We start from the raw sequence: 17725 nt of genomic DNA on the forward strand, positions 1-17725 counted from the left end.
GGAAACCTTGCTAAAATGCAGATTCTGATTCAGTAGATCAGGAAGGGGCCTGAGGTTCTAATTTCTAGCAAGCTTCCAGGTAATAAATACCCTTACTGCTGGTCCCTGGACCACACTTTGAGTAGCAAGCTCTAGACCAGCCGTGGGCAAACTATGGCCCATGGGCCGGATCTGGCCCATTTGAAATGAATAAAACTATTGAAAAAAAAGACCGTACCCTTTTATGTAATGATGTTTACTTTGAATTTATATTAGTTCACACAAACACTCCATCCATGCTTTTGTTCCGGCCCTCCGGTCCAGTTTAAGAACCCATTGTGGCCCTCCAGTCAAAAAGTTTGCCCACCCCTGTTCTAGACTCTTCCCCTAGAAGTGAGCTTCCTGCCAGGAGGAATCATCTCAATCACCTCTATGTCTCTTGCACCTTGAAACGATAGATAAAAGTGCCTGATACAGAGTGGAAATTACAAAATACTTGTTAAATGAGAGAGAAAAACAGAGGCAGACACAGAAGAGAGAGCCAGTAGTTAAGTGGTTTGAATTTGGACTTGTATTGAATCCTGGCTCTATCGATAGGTCTTGTCCTTTGAGCTTCAGGTCCATCCCTGTAAGAACCGGGATAGTAAAAATACCTTACTTCCTGGGCGTGTCGGGGAATAGTAAATGTATTCCTGCTTGTAGGTTAAGAACTCAGGCTCTGCCATCAGCCAGTTTAGGTTCAAATCCTGGCTCAATGGTTTTGTTATTAGTAATGTTACTTTGGTCAAGTTACTTAATTTATCTAAAATGGAGCTAATAATAGTACTGATCAATACAATTATTGTGAAAATAGATGAGAAGACCCATGTAAGGTACTTGGCAAGTGTCTGGCAACAGTAAGCCTTTTAGTGTGAGATGTGTCTTTATCAATAAAAGTGCATCCTCTTTCTTTGGCAAGCATTTCTTTCTTGTCTACATCAAGGAATAATAATATTGTTTTAGGTTCTGGATGAATGCTGACTGTTGCTGCTTTAAAGCTGTTAGAATATTAATAGATTATCCTAACTGTATCTAAGCAAATATTCACATATTTTCATATTTATTTACTATTCTCATCTCTCTGCATGGTTATTGTTGTTGTGACCCAGGCAGCATCTAACAAAGTTTGAGAGTCCCTTGTTAAAATTGTTCTTAAAAGGATTTGGGGCAATTCTTGTCACTACCCCCTACATCAGCCTTTTTTTTTTTTTTTTTTTGTCGTCCCTGTATATCCTTCAGAGTTCATGTACTAAATTTATATCATTTGGGAGAATCCTTGAAAAGTTAAGGAATATTCCATCTCTTCTTCTGATGATCAGTTCTTATGTCAGAAAATTCTTTCCTTGCTTTAACAACTCCTGTTACAACCTAGATTTCTCCTATTTTCAGTAGAGTTTATTCAACCAGAAAGGCTTTGCTTACCTCTCAGTCTTCTCTTTAAATGCCTGCTGTTTCTTTAAATCTTACATGTCCTCCAGCCTCTTTGTTACTTGCTTCTTTCCTCCTGTTCTCTTTTCCTTTTTTATAGAATGTTAGAATTTCAGGGAAAGAACTGGGAAAGGTCATCTAAGTACAACCATTGATCTTTTCTGTGTTACGAAACCTCAAATAGAACACTATAATCTAGTAAGAATCTGATTGGTAGAGATTAAACTAGGAAGAATATCTTCCTATTGCACAGCCCATCCTGTTCGATTGTTGTTGATGTTGGTTTATTTTTGGTTTTAAATAACTGCTCTATATTGCTCAGCCTCCCTTCACACCTACTCCTTTTGAAGGCTTTGTCTACTGAAGGTCACCATGACAGCCACTGTAAGTTTTTGTTTGGTTTTGTTCTCAGAACAATTTGCTACCTAATAGTTGATTGAATTCTTCTTTATGGGTACAGACCAACCCAGTGAAAACTCTCTTTTTATAATACTTTTATCATCCTGAGACCACATGTCAAAGGCACCTTCTCCCATAGCCCATTTTTAAGTAAATAAAGAGAAGTTTAACTCAGTTTCTTTGCCAGAAGTCGTGGTTTTTATCACACAATTGCATGTTTTTAAATGGTAAGATAGCAGAAACTTGTGATAAGCCGCTTGACCTACTTATTTTGAATGGACTTTTCCATTACTAAAAAGGTTGGTTTTATTTTGTTTAAAACAAGTTTTCAGAAATACAAAGCAGAGATTTAAAGACTGAAGAGAAGAAAAAGTGGAGATATCATAAAGAGAATAAAGAGGATTTCTTTATTCATTCTTACTGTTTCATTCTTACTGAGCCTGACTTCCCTGCAGCCTAAGCTACTCCCTAATTCCTAAACAGAAGATGCATATTCGGTTTACGAAAGGTTCCTCTGAGTTGCTAATGCATGGGCAGGCACATTTAAGAAGGAGCTGAGGGGCTGAGAGCACTGTACAGCAGCTCTGGATGTGAGATGAGTTCAGTAGCACAGTATGTGCCACAGAAAAAGTAGTAAGTAGGTCAGAGTCAGGAAATTCAGCTCAAACCAGAGTATCAGAAGGCTCACGGGTGAAGCTTCGAACTGGCAGGAAGGTGCTGGCTGAGAAGAGGACACAGGGTCTCTCCCCAGTGGAGGTGGATTCTCACTGCTGCCGTGTTTTTCCGTCTCTAGGAATGCTATGATCCTGTCTCAGTCCTCACCCCCTCTTGGGAAGACCATTTTGAGTAGTGGGAGCTGAGAATGGGACATTGAGGCAAAGTCAAATTCAGCAGCATCAGGAATTGCAGAATGAGGGATTTACACTTGAAAGTGTCTCAGTGGCCCTAACCGGTTTGGCTCAGTGGATAGAGCGTCAGCCTGCGGACTGAAAGGTCCCAGGTTCGATTCCGGTCAAGGGCATGTACCTTGGTTACAGGCACATCCCCAGTAGGAGGTGTGCAGAAGGCAGCTGATCGATGTTTCTCTCTCATCAATGTTTCTAACTCTCTATCCCTCTCCCTTCCTCTCTGTGAAAAATCAATAAAAATATATTATAAAAAAAAAAAAAGAAAGTGTCTCAGTGGGGGAGCCAGTGAAGATTTTTGGGAAAACCTATTAGGTCTTGCTGCAGAAAGTGCACCAGAAGAGGCAGAATCAGGGAGGCTCTTGAGATACAATATATTTTAATGTGATTTTTGATAGTTACTCATTTCATTTCAACAGCCCTGTGAGTCAGTTTCATCATCCCCATCCTGCAGAAGTTCTGCAGGGAAGAGCCGGCAATCATGTAGGGGCCTTATTCTTCCTCCCCCTTCTTTTCTTTATCTTTTTTTTCTCCCTTTCTATTTTATTCCAACTCCATGCACTATGCTACTTTATAAAGACCCATGTCTTAACACGCCACCATACTCAGTTTGATTCTTTCCTCTTCCTCCCCTTTCACAGTGTTTGACCCTACTGAATGCCTTTAGTGTTACAATGATGATACCTCTTTCTTCCCGGCCCACCAGTCTTCTGCCACCAATTCTGGGGAATGGGGCCAGGCCAGGGGGCTTAAATCTGCTACAGGTGATTTGCTATGTTTTGTTCAGTTTGCTTGAAAATGTTTAGGCTTTTCCATTAATTTAAAATAATGGAAATTCTCTTCAGAAAAGAAATCCCTCCACAAGAAAGGCAAATGGGGGAGCTTCTGGATAAATATTAGATTGACTTGAGTTGATTATTAAAATTAACCTGATTAAATACAGTCTTTTATTTAATGGCTTTTTTTTTTTTATATATATAAGTCCTCACCCAAGTATATTTTTTCCATTGATTTCAAGAGAGAGTGGAAGGGAGGGAGGAGAGGGAGAGAGTGAGAAATATCGATTAGTGCCTCCTGTATGCGCCCCCACCGGGTCTGAGGCACATGCCCTTGACTGGGAATCGAACCCACAACCCTTCGGCCCGAGGGCTGACGTTCTAATGACTGAGCAAAACCGGCCAGGGCCCAAGTGTATTTTTATTTTGGAAATCTATTTCATTTTGGTAAGTGCAGCACCTGCATTTCCTTGGGCTGCCTGTGTGAAAAGGAAGGCTGCTTTTCCTTGCCTCTCTCTAGCCAGGCCTGTGGCCCTCAATTCTGTGGGAAGCTCAAAAATATTAAGGGCAAGAAAAGGGCCAAACACTCTATAACTGTCAGATTGGTCTCCAAAATATTGTCCTTCTCCTGTGATCCTACTTATCAGGCCTCCGGCCTTAAGTGTCTTCTGGCTAATCCCTTCCAATCATGGTTTCCCTTCTCTGGATGCCTTATCTCATCTCAGTTTTGCGCAGCCTGGCATTCCCCTTCTGGTGTGAGCCAGTGTGGTCTCTCCTGTTCAGAGACCAAGGTTTTCTTCATCTTCCTTTTGGTCTCTCGCAGTAACTGGCCAGGTCCTAGGCAAAGGCAGATGCTGAAGGGAGTAAACCACAGATCGTGCTGCTTCTACCAGGTGATGATCTCAGGAAGTTGGTATACTGCCTGTTTTTGGCTTATTTTGGCAAAATAATGCAAACTTGGAGAGGTGATGCCAGGGAGAAGCCAGACCCCCGTGGATTAAAGATGAAAAAGATAGTTAAATAAAGCCAATATTGATGATGGTTTCATTGAAAATGGTTTCTTATGAAACAGTATTATTCAAAAAAGCATGTGAAAATATAATGTACAGTTTAAAGATAAATGCTGCTTTAAAATAGTTCAGCTCTTTTTTTTTTTAATATATCTTATTGATTTTTTACAGAGAGGAAGGTAGAGGGATAGAGTTAGAAACATTGATGAGAGAGAAACATTGATCAGCTGCCTCCTGCACACCTCCCACTGGGGATGTGCCTGAAACCAAGGTACATGCCCTTGACTGGAATCGAACCTGGGACCTTTCAGTTCGCAGACCGATGCTCTATCCGCTGAGCCAAACCGGTTAGGGCATAAAATGGTTCAGCTCAAGTGGCTTTACATTCATTAGTGAAACACTTATTGTGATTAGTACATACTAAGACCAAATAATTAACTTTCTGGAAGAGGAAACAGCATACCTAACATGTTTTACTAATACAAGCAGCCAACAAATGGACTTTGACAATACCACTTATTTTTTTAATGGTGATTTAAAAAAAATATTTTTATTGATTTCAAAGAGGAAGGGAGAGGGAGAGAGAGAGAGATAGAAACATCAATGATGAAAGAGGATCATTGATCGGCTGCCTCCTGCACACCCCACACTGGGGATTGAGCCCACAGCCCAGGCATGTGCCCTTGACTGGGAATTCAACCTGGGACCTTTCAGTCCGCAGGCCAACGCTCTATCCACTGAGCCAAGCCAGCTAGGGCTTAATGGTGAATTTTTTAAAAATTAAAGATTTAGGCCATAAAGTTCTGATGTTAATGCTGACTGAATATGGTTCTGAGAGCATTCTGAATTCCTTCTTCTATGTATTTGCAGACAGTTTACTCCACTTAGCCTGCCTGAATCTTTCTCATCCCAGCTCGTCCCACGCCTCCCGCCCCTCCCCTCGCCCTCCACCCCGCTGTTGCTCCTACTCTGTGCCTGGAGCTGTAGAGATGATTTCATTCTCCCAAGAGCGCCATGAGATAATGTAATAGTGTTACTCTCATTTCACAGAGGAAACTGAGGTAGCCTAGGGCCTTGTGGCTAGTGAGGATTCAAACTCACCTTCTAAATCCCTCCCTTTCTTAAAGCCCTAGTTCTGCCCCTAACCATGGACTAATGCCCTGCCCCCACCACCATAGCTTCCTCTGCTGAACTCCTATAGCTCAGTGTCTGCGTCTCGTATTACATACCCTCATGTCTCTCTCATCACCTTGTCTGATGACTTGCATATGGCAGGTGCTGAAGCAATATTTGATGGAGAAAGAGCTGTTTCCTTTTTTTCAGGGGAGAGGGAATTCCTATTTAATAACTTTGTACCCCAGGAATGGGAGCTCAGAAGGAATCCTGCCTCTGCTGTTCTTTTACATGACAGCGTTAGAGTATTTTTGACATTATCTGATTTGTAGTTAGAGAAAAATCTACGTAAAAGTTAACTTAACATTGCATACAGTGTTTTACTGTGTTCGTATTGAAATGATTTGAATTAGATTGATAACTTTTCATGTGTAATATGTTTTGGTAAGTAATCAATCACTTAGGTGTAATGTTAAGCTTCAAATCACTACCATGAGGTTAAATGTATTATACATGTCTTTACAGCAAGTTTATTTCTGATCGCGAAAGTAGAAGAAGTCTCACAAACAGCCACTTGGAAAAAAAGAAATGTGACGAATACGTAAGTGTTATTATAATAAGTATGCTTATTTTTTAATCACATAATTTGGGACAGATCTTTTTTTTTTTAATGAGTTCGCGTGTCACCTCTGACACGCGTGTCATAGGTTCGCCATCACTGTACTATCATATATAACAGTGGACAGATCTTTTTAATTCATGCAGCATAGTACCAAAGGCATAGCTATCTGTATTCACCAGGATGTTCCTCAGATTCTATGTATTTTCTCTGGAAACCCATTAAAAATCAACCACTAAGGAAGGTTTTCATTTTTTTTCTTTTCTTTGAAAGATTGTAATATATTCTCTGTAAAACATTCAGCAGTACTAAAGCCCTCCCTGGGCCCTGCTGCCCTCTCACGGGTCCACAACTGGTGGAACAGTCCAGAAATCCTTGATCTCTGGAAAGGTCCCTGGTCTGTCCTTGGGGAACACAGGTGGCTATTTTGGAAGAACCTGCTCACGTATGGTTCTTGACATCTGGGGAATCCTTTTGGGGAAGATCACTTCAAACTCAATAATGAGGTCCCCACGTTTCTCGGGTGTTTTGGGGAGAGGGAGGCCTCCAGGAACTTTTCACTGCATGCCAGGCCTGATGACATCTTTGAACACGATGGGTATGGTCCTGCCGCCCAGAGTGGGGACATTCACAGAACAGCCACACAGAGCTCCGGAAGGGTGACCCTGGCTGGGTCAATGACAGCAGAGCCATCTCTCTTAAAGATATTGTGTGGCTTGTCCTTTAAAACCAAGACGATGTCAGCTGGAATGTTGTTAGAGGCCTGGTCTCCCTCCTTGGGGAAGGTGATTTTTTTTGGTCCCTTCTTTCCACCCCCATTTCACTCCAATGGTCAAGATTTTGTCTTCGTGGCGAATGCTCTTCCCATTGGGGTTCAGCCTTTTACGGGAGATCTTCATCTTCTTGGTACAGCCGCTGCAGGTCTCTTCAAGGGAGACCCTAAGGTCATGGGTGACAGGGAGGTCTTGCTTCCTTTGGGTGGGCTCTTGGGCAGGGCGGGAGCGGACAAAGCTCATGTTGGTGAAGCCACCCATGCCCATGGGGAAGCCAGAGGACGGGTCCTCAATGCCCACGCCTTCTTCCCCGTTCCGCTGTCCAAAAAAGGTGGCAAAGGGATTTCGGACACCGAAGAACTCAGCAAACGGCCTGAGGGTCCCCATGGAATGTGTAGCTAAAGGAGGTGCGTTAGCACCGCGCCGCTTCCACCACTGGGGCCACCGCCCTGAGGCCTCCCCTCCGCAGCGGTCGATCTCCGCTTGTGCGGGTCGCTGAGCAGGTCGGAGGCCTCGGCGACCTCCTTGCACTTCTCCTCGTCCGGTCCGTCCGGGCTCCTGGCTCTTGTCCGGGTGGCAGCGCAGCGCCAGCCCGCTGACCTCCTGTCCCACCCCCCGCGGGCCGGGCCCAGCGTCTGGTAATAGTCTTTTCCCATGGCCCCGCCTGCGACCTGCTGCCCTACTGTCGGTGTCCCCCAAAGAAGGTTTTCTTGAATTTAATTTGTGTTGGTTTCTAATAGTGCTCTAAAGGCTTTGGTGTGATGAACAGGTTTGGGGACTGTCCTGCTTAGTGTGAATGTTTGTCTCTTTGTTCAGATTCCAGGAACCACCTCGTTAGGCATGTCTGTGTTTAACCTGAGCAACGCCATTATGGGCAGTGGGATTTTGGGACTCGCCTTCGCCCTGGCAAACACCGGAATCCTACTTTTTCTGTGAGTGTTGACATTGTGGCATTTTTCAGTTTTAAACTGTGTTTTCTGTATCTTTCTGTTCAAGTACAGAATTTATAGGAAATATTTTAACGTCGTTTTTATTTCTTTTTATGTTTTTACTAACTTTGCTAAGTTACCAGTACATGCTTTTGTATTTTTATTTGAATGATTTTCCAGGCTGCACCCAATGTTTATAAGAAAGTGAAAGGAGAAAAATCTTATTAATTACAAATACCAAAATAGGCATTTATAAAAAGGATTAAAAGCATTTTTTGTATTTTTGAACTTTTTGCCTGTCACTTTAAATCTGTTAAATGGTCAAAATATTAAGAGGTGTTTAATCCAACTGGTCACCACTGTAGTATTTGGATTGCTTTGGAACATTTACTGTATCCAAAAGTAATTAGACATTGTTTGAATAAATACTCAAGAAGTATAGAAGTTTATAGTGTTTTAAAGAAGAGAAATTAGCATGTACTTTTCTTCTGCAGTTCAGTGAAAAGTAAATGGGCAATTTTCTTTTAAAATAAGTTCATCTCAAGCTGATAAGTGGAACTTTGTGCCAATGCACAGAGGGCTTATTTTCAGTTGGAAGATGAAGACATACCATAGAATTTCTACCAGGAAAATTCTCACCCTCTCAAACCTCAAAGGAGTCTCAGTGGTGCTTTGCCTGATAAGACAGGGAAAGAAATTTTCTTCTCCCAGGATCTTGCCTTTTCTCCCCTCACTACTCACTCTCTTCATTGGCCTTGCTCAGTAGTCTTATTGCCAGATCATTCTGATGAGAGCATCATTACTTTGGTAGCAATGACCAAAAAGACTACTATTTCTAAAAATGGTGGGTATTCCTTTAGAAAGATTTAGAAAACTGTGATGGATATGCACTGCTTCCCATCCTTATACTCATGGATCAGCAATGCCCATCCATGCTGCCTCATATTGGCCCAGAACATTAGGGATTAATATTCTCACTTTTGTGTGTAAAATCACCTGAGGTGTCCTTCCTGGGCAATGAATTCAATACTTTTTCTTCCTTAATGTCAACCTAACTAGTAGCTTCCTCTCTTTTTTGCCCTGAATAGCTCTATGTGGCCTTTCTGTTTATGTATATTTGAGCGCAGTGCCTTGTTGTAGGACACAATCACTGAATTGGACAAACTATTTCTGTTGTGATTTTGTTTGTATGTGTGACCCTCTGAGGCTAGCTGCGCTTCTGATTTTTAGTACGATGACATGAAACAGCTGACTGCCAGTCCAGCTCCTCTTCTAAATGCCTATGTAGTCTGAAGCAGGTTAGCTACTCTGAACTTCAATTTCCGACCCTTTAAAACAAGAAAATTACACTAGGAAAATCTCAGAACCCTGCCAACCTCCTAAACCCTGTGGTTCTGCGACTATTTTTAGTCATTCCAAAGCTGGAAGTATGTTCAGTTCAGAAATGTGTTTTACATTGATTTATTTCTTTTTTTAAGCTATTGTAATATGTTAAATAGTTATATGTTAATATAGAGTTAACTCTTTGTTAATGATAATACCCTGTAGCTCTTACTTTGTGCCAAGGTTCTACTCTAAGTGTTTTATTCTGAATCCTTACAAGTCTGAGACGGGTACTATTGTTAGCTCCCTGTTCCACAGACAAGGAAACTGAGTCATAGATAGTAACTTTTATTTTGAAATCTTTATTTGTCACTATTCTGGGAATTCCCTTCACCTCTCTCCTCTGCTAGACCCCTTGTTTCCTGTATTTCATTTCTTCCTCTTTCTGTATTTACTTCCTTGCCTTTGTCATTGAGAAAGGATGAATAGAAATAAAATGTTTGAGGTCTTCATGTCTGAAAAATGTTTTTATTCTGCCTTCACCTTTAATTGGTGGTTTTGTTGGATATAGAAATTATAGATTGGCAATAATTTTCCTTCTGAATTTTGAAAGTATTACTTCATTGCTTTCTAGTTTTTTGTGTTGTGAAGTCCTATATGCTTCTGATTCCTGATATTTCAAATATAGCCAGAGTTTTTGTTTTTCTTTTTCTGAAAACTTGTCAAATCTCTGCTCCCAATGTTTTGCAGTTTCCAACGATGTGTCTTTATGTAAGCCTGTTTCATCCACTGAGTTAGGAAATTGCCACATTCTTTTCTTTTCTTTTATACTTAAATATATACTAGAGGCCCGGTGCACAAAAATTTGTGTACTGGGGCGGGGCGTGGGGGGGTGTCCCTCAGCCCAGCCTGTGCCCTCTTGCAGTCTGGGACCCCTTGGGGGATGTCCACCTGCTGGCTTAGGCCCGCTCCCCCGGGGAATCGGGCCTAAGCTGGCAGTCAGACATCCCTCTGGCAGCCCTGGAGCCCTCGGGGATTGTCCACTTGCCAGCAGGGAGCAGGCCTAAGTTGCAGTTGGACATCCTTAGCGCTGCTGAGGAGGCAGGAGAGGCTCCCGCCACCACCTCTGTGCTGGCAGCTGGCAGCCTGGCTTGTGGCTGAGCAGAGCTCTCCCTGTGGGAGCACACTGACCACCAGGGGGCAGCTCCTGAATTGAGCGTCTGCCCCCTGGTGGTTAGTGTGTGTCATAGTGACCAGTCATTCTCAGTGGTTCTGATGTTAGGGTCACTTTGCATATTACCCTTTTGGATTTTGTATTGATTGCAGAGAGGAAGGGAGAGGCAGAGAGAGATAGAAACATCAATGATGACCAAGAATCATCGATTGGCTGCCTCCCACACGTTCCCCACTGAGGATCAAGCACGCAACTCGGGCATGTTCCCTGACTAAGAATTGAACCATGACCTCCTGGTTGAGTCCACACTCAACCCCACTAAGACACACCTGGCTGGAATCCATTCTTTTCTTTTAGAAATTCGTGGTCTTCAGTTTTTGGGACATTTTCCTTCATTATTGTGTTGATGAATTCCTTCTTCCTCTTTCTCTTTTCACTCTTTCTGGAACTGTTACCAAGATTTTAAACATTAGAGAACTATTCCTCTAATTTTTATTCTTTTCTTTACTTTCATTTCTATAATTTTTCACTGTACTTTCTGGGATATGTCCTCAATTTTTTTTCTTTAACTCTTTACTAAATGTTTTATTTCTTTTATTTATTTACAGGATCTTTTAAAAATTCTTTGAATGTTTCTTTTTATATTATTTTTTTCTGTTTTATGATTTTGTCTTCTCTGAGGATTCTAATGATAGTTTTCTTTTTTTAAAAAATATATTTTATTGACTTTTTACAGAGAGGAAGGGAGAGAGATAGAGAGTTAGAAACATCGATGAGAGAGAAACACAGATCAGCTGGCTCCTGCACACTCCCCACTGGGGATATGCCCTCAACCAAGGTACATGCCCTTGACCGGAATCGAACCTGGGACCTTTCAGTCCGCAGGCCGATGCTCTATCCCAGCCGTGGGCAAACTACGGCCCGCGGGCCGGATCCGGCCCGTTTGAAATGAATAAAACTAAAAAAAAAAAAAAAAAGACTGTACCCTTTTATGTAATGATGTTTACTTTGAATTTATATTAGTTCACACAAACACTCCATCCATGCTTTTGTTCCGGCCCTCCGGTCCAGTTTAAGAACCCACTGTGGCCCTCCAGTCAAAAAGTTTGCCCACCCCTGCTCTATCCACTGAGCCAAACCGGTTAGGGCCATAGTTTTCTTTGTTATTGAAAATTTCAAACATACAGTAAAGATAATATTATAAAAGATTTTCATGTTTTCTTCATCCCATAGCCACGCTTGTTTAGTCAGTCCCCTTACCCAGACAGTCTTGAAGCAAATCTCAGCTATCATATAATTTCATCCATAAATATTTCAACATTTTTCTCTAAAATATAAGGACTGTTAAAACAACTATAATATGTCATATCTAAAAAATTAACAACAGTTTCTTAGTATCACCAAACATCCAACCAATATTTAAATTGCTCTGGTTATCTCACTTTTAAGAAACCACTTGGATTGTTCAAATCAATACTCAAATAGGGTCCGGTCCATATAGCACAATTGGTTGATATGTGTTTTAAGTCTCTTTCAATCTATAGTTTCCCCCTTTTCTCTCTCCTTTTTTCCATGCATTTTATTTGTTGAAGAAACCAGGCCATTTGTCATATAGAGTTTCCAACAATTTGAATTCTACTGATTGTATTCCTGTTGTTTGTTTTGGACTCTTATCTTTCATTTTAGAATCTTTCCTCCAATGTCAAGTCATCCTTCTTTGTCTGTTATATTCAAGAGTGGGGAGGGAGGGCAAAGTTAATTTGAGCCTGATACACATTGATGGGGCTTGTTGGCACTGGCTTTACTTGAGGTGCTGTTCATGGCTCTTTCCTTGTGGGACCACCAGTGTCGGTTTCTCTTTGGCTGTTCAAATCGCCCAGAGAGCTTCCAGTCACCTGCCGGGAGGGTCTGGGCGTTGCTGCCATCTTTCTGGAAACCATGTGGTGGCAAAGGGTTGGGGTGACTATCTCAGTGTGTGTGTGTTTACCCAATCCCCGTGTTCATTATAGTTCCCCCTCCCCCACAAGTTGTGCTGAGTCTCTCACCCGGAGACTTATATTTTATACTTTCCAGAGAGTGTAACTTGGGATACGTATCTTTTGCCAGGATGGGAGAGGTGTAGTCACACAGCTTTTCAGAGTAGATGCCTGGTCTGGGGAATCTAGCTATTTCTTAAAAGAAGTTAAACAGATCCTCTTTTATTTTAGCCCTGCCATTGTTACCTACTTCCAGTAATGCCCCCAGGGTCTTTTGGGAATTCTGTGGTATAAACTGGATTAGCCTTGGCTTTCTCCACTGCCAATTTAAGATTCAGCTCTGCTACTTTTCAGCTGTTGACATTTTGTTATTGTTGTCTCCTCTCAAGTTTTTACTCCTATAGGTTTTATACCTTTTAAAAATATCTCTCTACTGGGATATCTATGATTCCTGGAATTCAGTTGGTTTTTAATTATACTGGTGCAGGCATAATTGATTTCTTATCTCATGACTCTTTAATTTCTGATTGAAAGCAAATAATTGGATAAACTTGACTTTAATCATCGCAGGAAGATTTCCCCTGGATAAAACTATTGTAGTTCATTTGGTTATACTCGAATAGCAAGCACAACACACCAATCTTCAGGTTACAGCTCATGAAGGTAGTTGTATATAAAGAACCCAAACTTCTAAGTTTCTCACAGCAGGTAGAACCCTCCTCCTTCAGAACAAGGACTCACTCTGTGTGTTGTAAAACCAGCTGCTCCCACAGCTGCTCAAAGCCAAGAAGCAGTTGGCAGGATCAGGACATTTCATCTGGTACAGGGCCCTGTTCCAGACTCCTATCGGCCCAACAAGGAACAAGAGTCCAAGCCTGTCCAGGCTTCTTTAGAAAAGCAGCTGGGAAGGCTCCTCTGTGTCTCGCTGAGCCTGGCTGCGGGCTCTTCACGGGACTCCTCTGGAAACTTGCTGGGGTGATTGCTTTTCCTTGGATGACTTGGGGGCTCATTATTTTTCAGCCTAACCATCATGGCTGTCATCCCTGTTCGACACACATCTGATTCAAATAGGGCAGATTCAGGGAATTCTGCCCTGTTGTAAGAATGCTGTGAGGTTTTGTGTTCTCCTGAACTCTGAGGCCTCATAATTCTGAGGAACAGGAAGTGTGGGAGTGAGGAATCCCAGTTTACATTTGATCGGAAGGTATAGTTGTCTTTTGGAAACAAAATGGGGCTGTATCCTGAAGCAGCAATTTGGGAATATGCCGAGGCACAAATTCCTCAGGGTGATATGCACCTGTTGAGTTGAGTTTTCCTGAGAGTGGAGATCCAAGGAAAAGGCAATGGGTTCTGAAGAAATCCCTTCCACTGTGACTGCCTCTTCTATCGCTAATCTTCTTACACAGCTTTCCCATAATTCCATCAAAGCAAAAGTAGGGATTGGCATGAAAGTGAATAGTGGCATGGAAGAATGGTGGGTTTTGGTTTGTCTTGTTTTGTTTTACAATACTATCTCCTTTACCCCAGCCCAAAATAGGAAAGTTCCATTATCTGAAGATTTCTATAAAAGGCATATATTTTATAGAAAATGAATTACTTTAGTGCTAGGTAAAGGAGAGGTTTATTGCACCATACAGAATCTGTTAAGCAATAACTACTTAATATTTTTCCATAACTTCTTAGCATGTAATATTATTTATTATTATTTTAATAATGTAGCCTTTAAGTTTAAAACCACTAAAAAGGAAAATGTAACTCATGACATTTTTTTTTTATTAGTTAAGGTATTACAAATGTGTCCTCATCCCCCCCATTAACCCCTAACCTCCCCCCCCTCCCCCCACCCCGCACACTCATGCTCCCATCCCCCTGTTGTCCATGTCCATTGGTTTGGCTTATATACATGTATACAAGTCCTTCGGTTGATCTCTTCCCCTTACCCCCGCCCTCCCCTACTTTCCTTCTGGGGATTGATAGCCTGATCATTGTTTCTCAGTCTTTGGATCTGTCCCTTTTCATCAGTCTATGTTGTTCTCATGACATTTTTTAAATTTATTTTATTGTTTAAAGTATTACAAATAGTAGTACATATGTTTCTCATTACATTTTTGAGAGCTTGAAGAGATAGCATAGTTATTTGTAAACACTGGGTTTATGGGCAATCTGTTTGAAATGCTCAGTGAAACAACATCTGAATAAACAATAGTTTAAACTTTATTTTGGTTGATAATAACGCCAGCCTTTTGTGGGTCTTGTTTTTCATTTTCTATCTCACTTGGATAGTGTTAGAATAAAAAAGATAATGTATCTAAAAGCACACTTTGAAAAGTAGTATGCAAGAAGACATTTGTTAATTAATATCAACCCATAGGGCTGCTATGTATGAGAAGTTAATAGCTCCCAAGCTAGATAGGCTTAGTGGAAAGAGCATCGAACTGAAGACTGAAGGGTCCCAGGTTCCATTCTGGTCAAGAGCACATGCCTGGGTTGTGGGCTCGATCCCCAGTTGGTGCGGGGAGGTGCAAGAGGCAGCCGATCAGTGATTCTCATCATTGATGTTTCTGTCTCTCTTTCCCTCTCCCTTCCTCTCCGAAATCAATAAAAATATATTTTAAAAAAAGAGATGGGTTTTGTGTGTGTGTGTGTGTGTGAAAGAGAGAGAGAGCACACCAGTAGTGCCTGCTATATATTTACACTATATAGTAAATGCTTGTTAAAGTATTCATTAGGTAGTCACTATAATGGTTAAAATTTATAGAATGGTAACTATACAGGGTGGAGCAAAAGTAGGTTCACAGTTGTGGGTACGTGAAACACGGAGTTTATTATTGTATTACTAGTGGCCTGGTGCACGAAATTTGTGCACATTAAAAGGGAATTAATTAGTGGAAATATTTCAATATTGCTATTTGCCCTTTCTCTATAATAGAAGTGTGAGAGATGAAAGGAAATTAGTAAAATGTATATGAAAATAATATATAAATTTATTAATAAATAAACAATAACAAGGATATAACAACAACAGAGGCATGATATAACAACAACAAAAACATGATATGAAAACAACAAAAACATGATATAAAAACAACAGTGATGCAAACAATGACTGATAAAGTGATTAAACTTATTCTAATATCTCCCTGTACACCACATTAAGGGTGAAAACACTTCCAGAGTGCTTGACTAATTTCCCTTGTGCTGAAATATTTAGAACTTTAACGTCACATGCTCTTCGAACTCAAGAGAAAGCAACATGTAACTGACCATATGCAAAAACAGGTTCAGGTAGGAATATGCCTACTCTGTCTAGAGTTTGTCCTTGTGATTTATTAATAGTCATCACAAATGCTGGCATCACGGGAAACTGTCATTGAATCAATTTAAATGGGAGGCCAGTGTCAGACGAGGACAAATCAATTCTTGGAATCAGAACAACCTCTCCCTCTGCAGATCCTATTAATAGTTCAGCTTCGATAATGTTAGCTTGTAATCTTTTGATAATAAATCTGGTACCATTACAAAGACCCCATTTACTATTAAGATTTCTCGATAGCATAATGATTGCACCCGATTTTAATTTTAATTTATGACACGGCATTACCGAAGGAATAATATTATTAATAAATTTGATGGGAAAATTTTCCTTTTTAGCATCATCTGTTGAATCAATGGAATCATCAATCAAATATGTGTGAAAATCCCCATCGAGTATACCCAAAATATCTTTTTTTAAAATTATTTTTATTTTTTTATTATTAGTTAAGGTATTGCAAATGTGTCCTCATCCCCCCCATTAACCCCCAACCCCCCCCCCCCCCCCCGCCCCGCACACTCATGCTCCCATCCCCCTGTTGTCCATGTCCATTGGTTTGGCTTATATACATGTATACAAGTCCTTCGGTTGATCTCCTCCCCTTACCCCGCCCTCCCCTACTTTCCTTATCCAAAATATCTTCATTTAATCTTTGAACGTCCTCATTTTTTGGACAAAGAATCGCACATTTAGATACATTTTTAATATTATCTATAGATATAGTATTTCCAAAGGTAGCTTCAATAATACGTCCATTACAAATCATTTCACAGGGGATTTCAGTAATATCCATTCCTAAATGAAAACTGCTATCAAGTTTGCCATCTACAAGCTTTACTAACCATTCACTATAAGCAAAATCCTCTGGTCTCATATTTGTTGTAAGAGGCAACTTTCTGAAACATCCCCAAACATTACAGTACTTTAAACTCGTTTGTACTATGTCTGATCGCATAGCATGCAGTACAATACTGAGACATTGTCGAAAATCCCCTCCAAGAAGGAGAACTGTCCCACCAAATACAACCTTCAAATTTCTCTTAGTAATCTGTCTATGGGGTTTATAGCATGACTGGATGCCATGGTGCATTCATCAATAATGAGAAGTTGGGCCTTTTTAATAGTTTTAGCAACTTCACTGTTTATATCGAGTCTAGAAATTGAAGTTTCATTTAATGGAATCGGTAATTTATATTGGGAATGAAAGGTGCTTCCACCGAGAAGTAAATTTGCAGCAGTTCCTGTAGACGCTGTGGGTAAAACTACCACCATGACCTCTTATATTATGTATTAAAACTTTATAAAGATATGCCTCCACACTCCAAGGGCCGGTTCCTGCCTCAAACCTCGCCCTCCTGGGAAACAGCTCGGGCAGGGCACAGCCCTTGGCAACGTGACCCAGGACTCAGTGCCTCCATGCTCTGAAAGCCAGTTCCTGCCTCAAACCTTGCCCTTACCAGAAACAGCTCGGGGAGGGCGCAGCTGTGGCTAAGTGGACCCAGGACTCACTGCGTCCACGCTCCGATGCCAGGTTCCTGCCTGAAACCTCGCCCTTGCAGGAAACAGCTCGGGGAGGGCACAGCTGTTTCCAAGACAGCCCCTGCAGGACTGACTTGCTTCTGGTTGATCGAGCTTCAGACATGACGTGTTACACCCAGGGTTTTTATACAAATAGATAATTTATAATTATTGTATTATTTTCCATAGGAACAGCTGTAAACCTACTTTTGCCCCACCCCACATATGCTATGTTATCTCATTTGGTCTCCACCAATAGCACTATAAATATCAGTGCCATTTTACAGGTGAAGGAACTGAGGCTTGATAATGACTTAGAAAGTATGGGAGCCAGGATTCCACCTGGACTCTAGAACCTGTGTGATCTAAGACACTACTTTTAGTGATGCCTTCTTCAGAAACCAAACTTACATTATTTATGTACATCCCGAGGGGAATTTTATTCTTATCA

At 41.2% G+C, this 17725-nt stretch overlaps 1 protein-coding gene and 1 pseudogene across 6 annotated transcripts in view; one reads left to right on the forward strand and one right to left on the reverse strand.

Moving 5' to 3' along the window:
• The window catches only part of SLC38A1 (solute carrier family 38 member 1), a 74979-nt gene that overhangs the window by 24738 nt on the left and 32516 nt on the right, over nucleotides 1-17725 (forward strand). For all 6 annotated transcript variants that reach the window (XM_036298766.1, XM_036298764.1, XM_036298767.1 and 3 more), the window contains 2 exons: nucleotides 6175-6250; nucleotides 7858-7973. In XM_036298766.1, the coding sequence (XP_036154659.1) occupies nucleotides 6175-6250; nucleotides 7858-7973 (192 nt within the window). The remainder of the gene's footprint in view (nucleotides 1-6174; nucleotides 6251-7857; nucleotides 7974-17725) is intronic.
• Nucleotides 6652-7697, reverse strand: LOC118650358 (annotated as a pseudogene).

The sequence above is a fragment of the Myotis myotis genome, unplaced genomic scaffold (genome assembly GCF_014108235.1).
Source record: "Myotis myotis isolate mMyoMyo1 unplaced genomic scaffold, mMyoMyo1.p scaffold_m19_p_3, whole genome shotgun sequence".
NCBI classification, from domain to species: Eukaryota; Metazoa; Chordata; class Mammalia; order Chiroptera; family Vespertilionidae; genus Myotis; species Myotis myotis.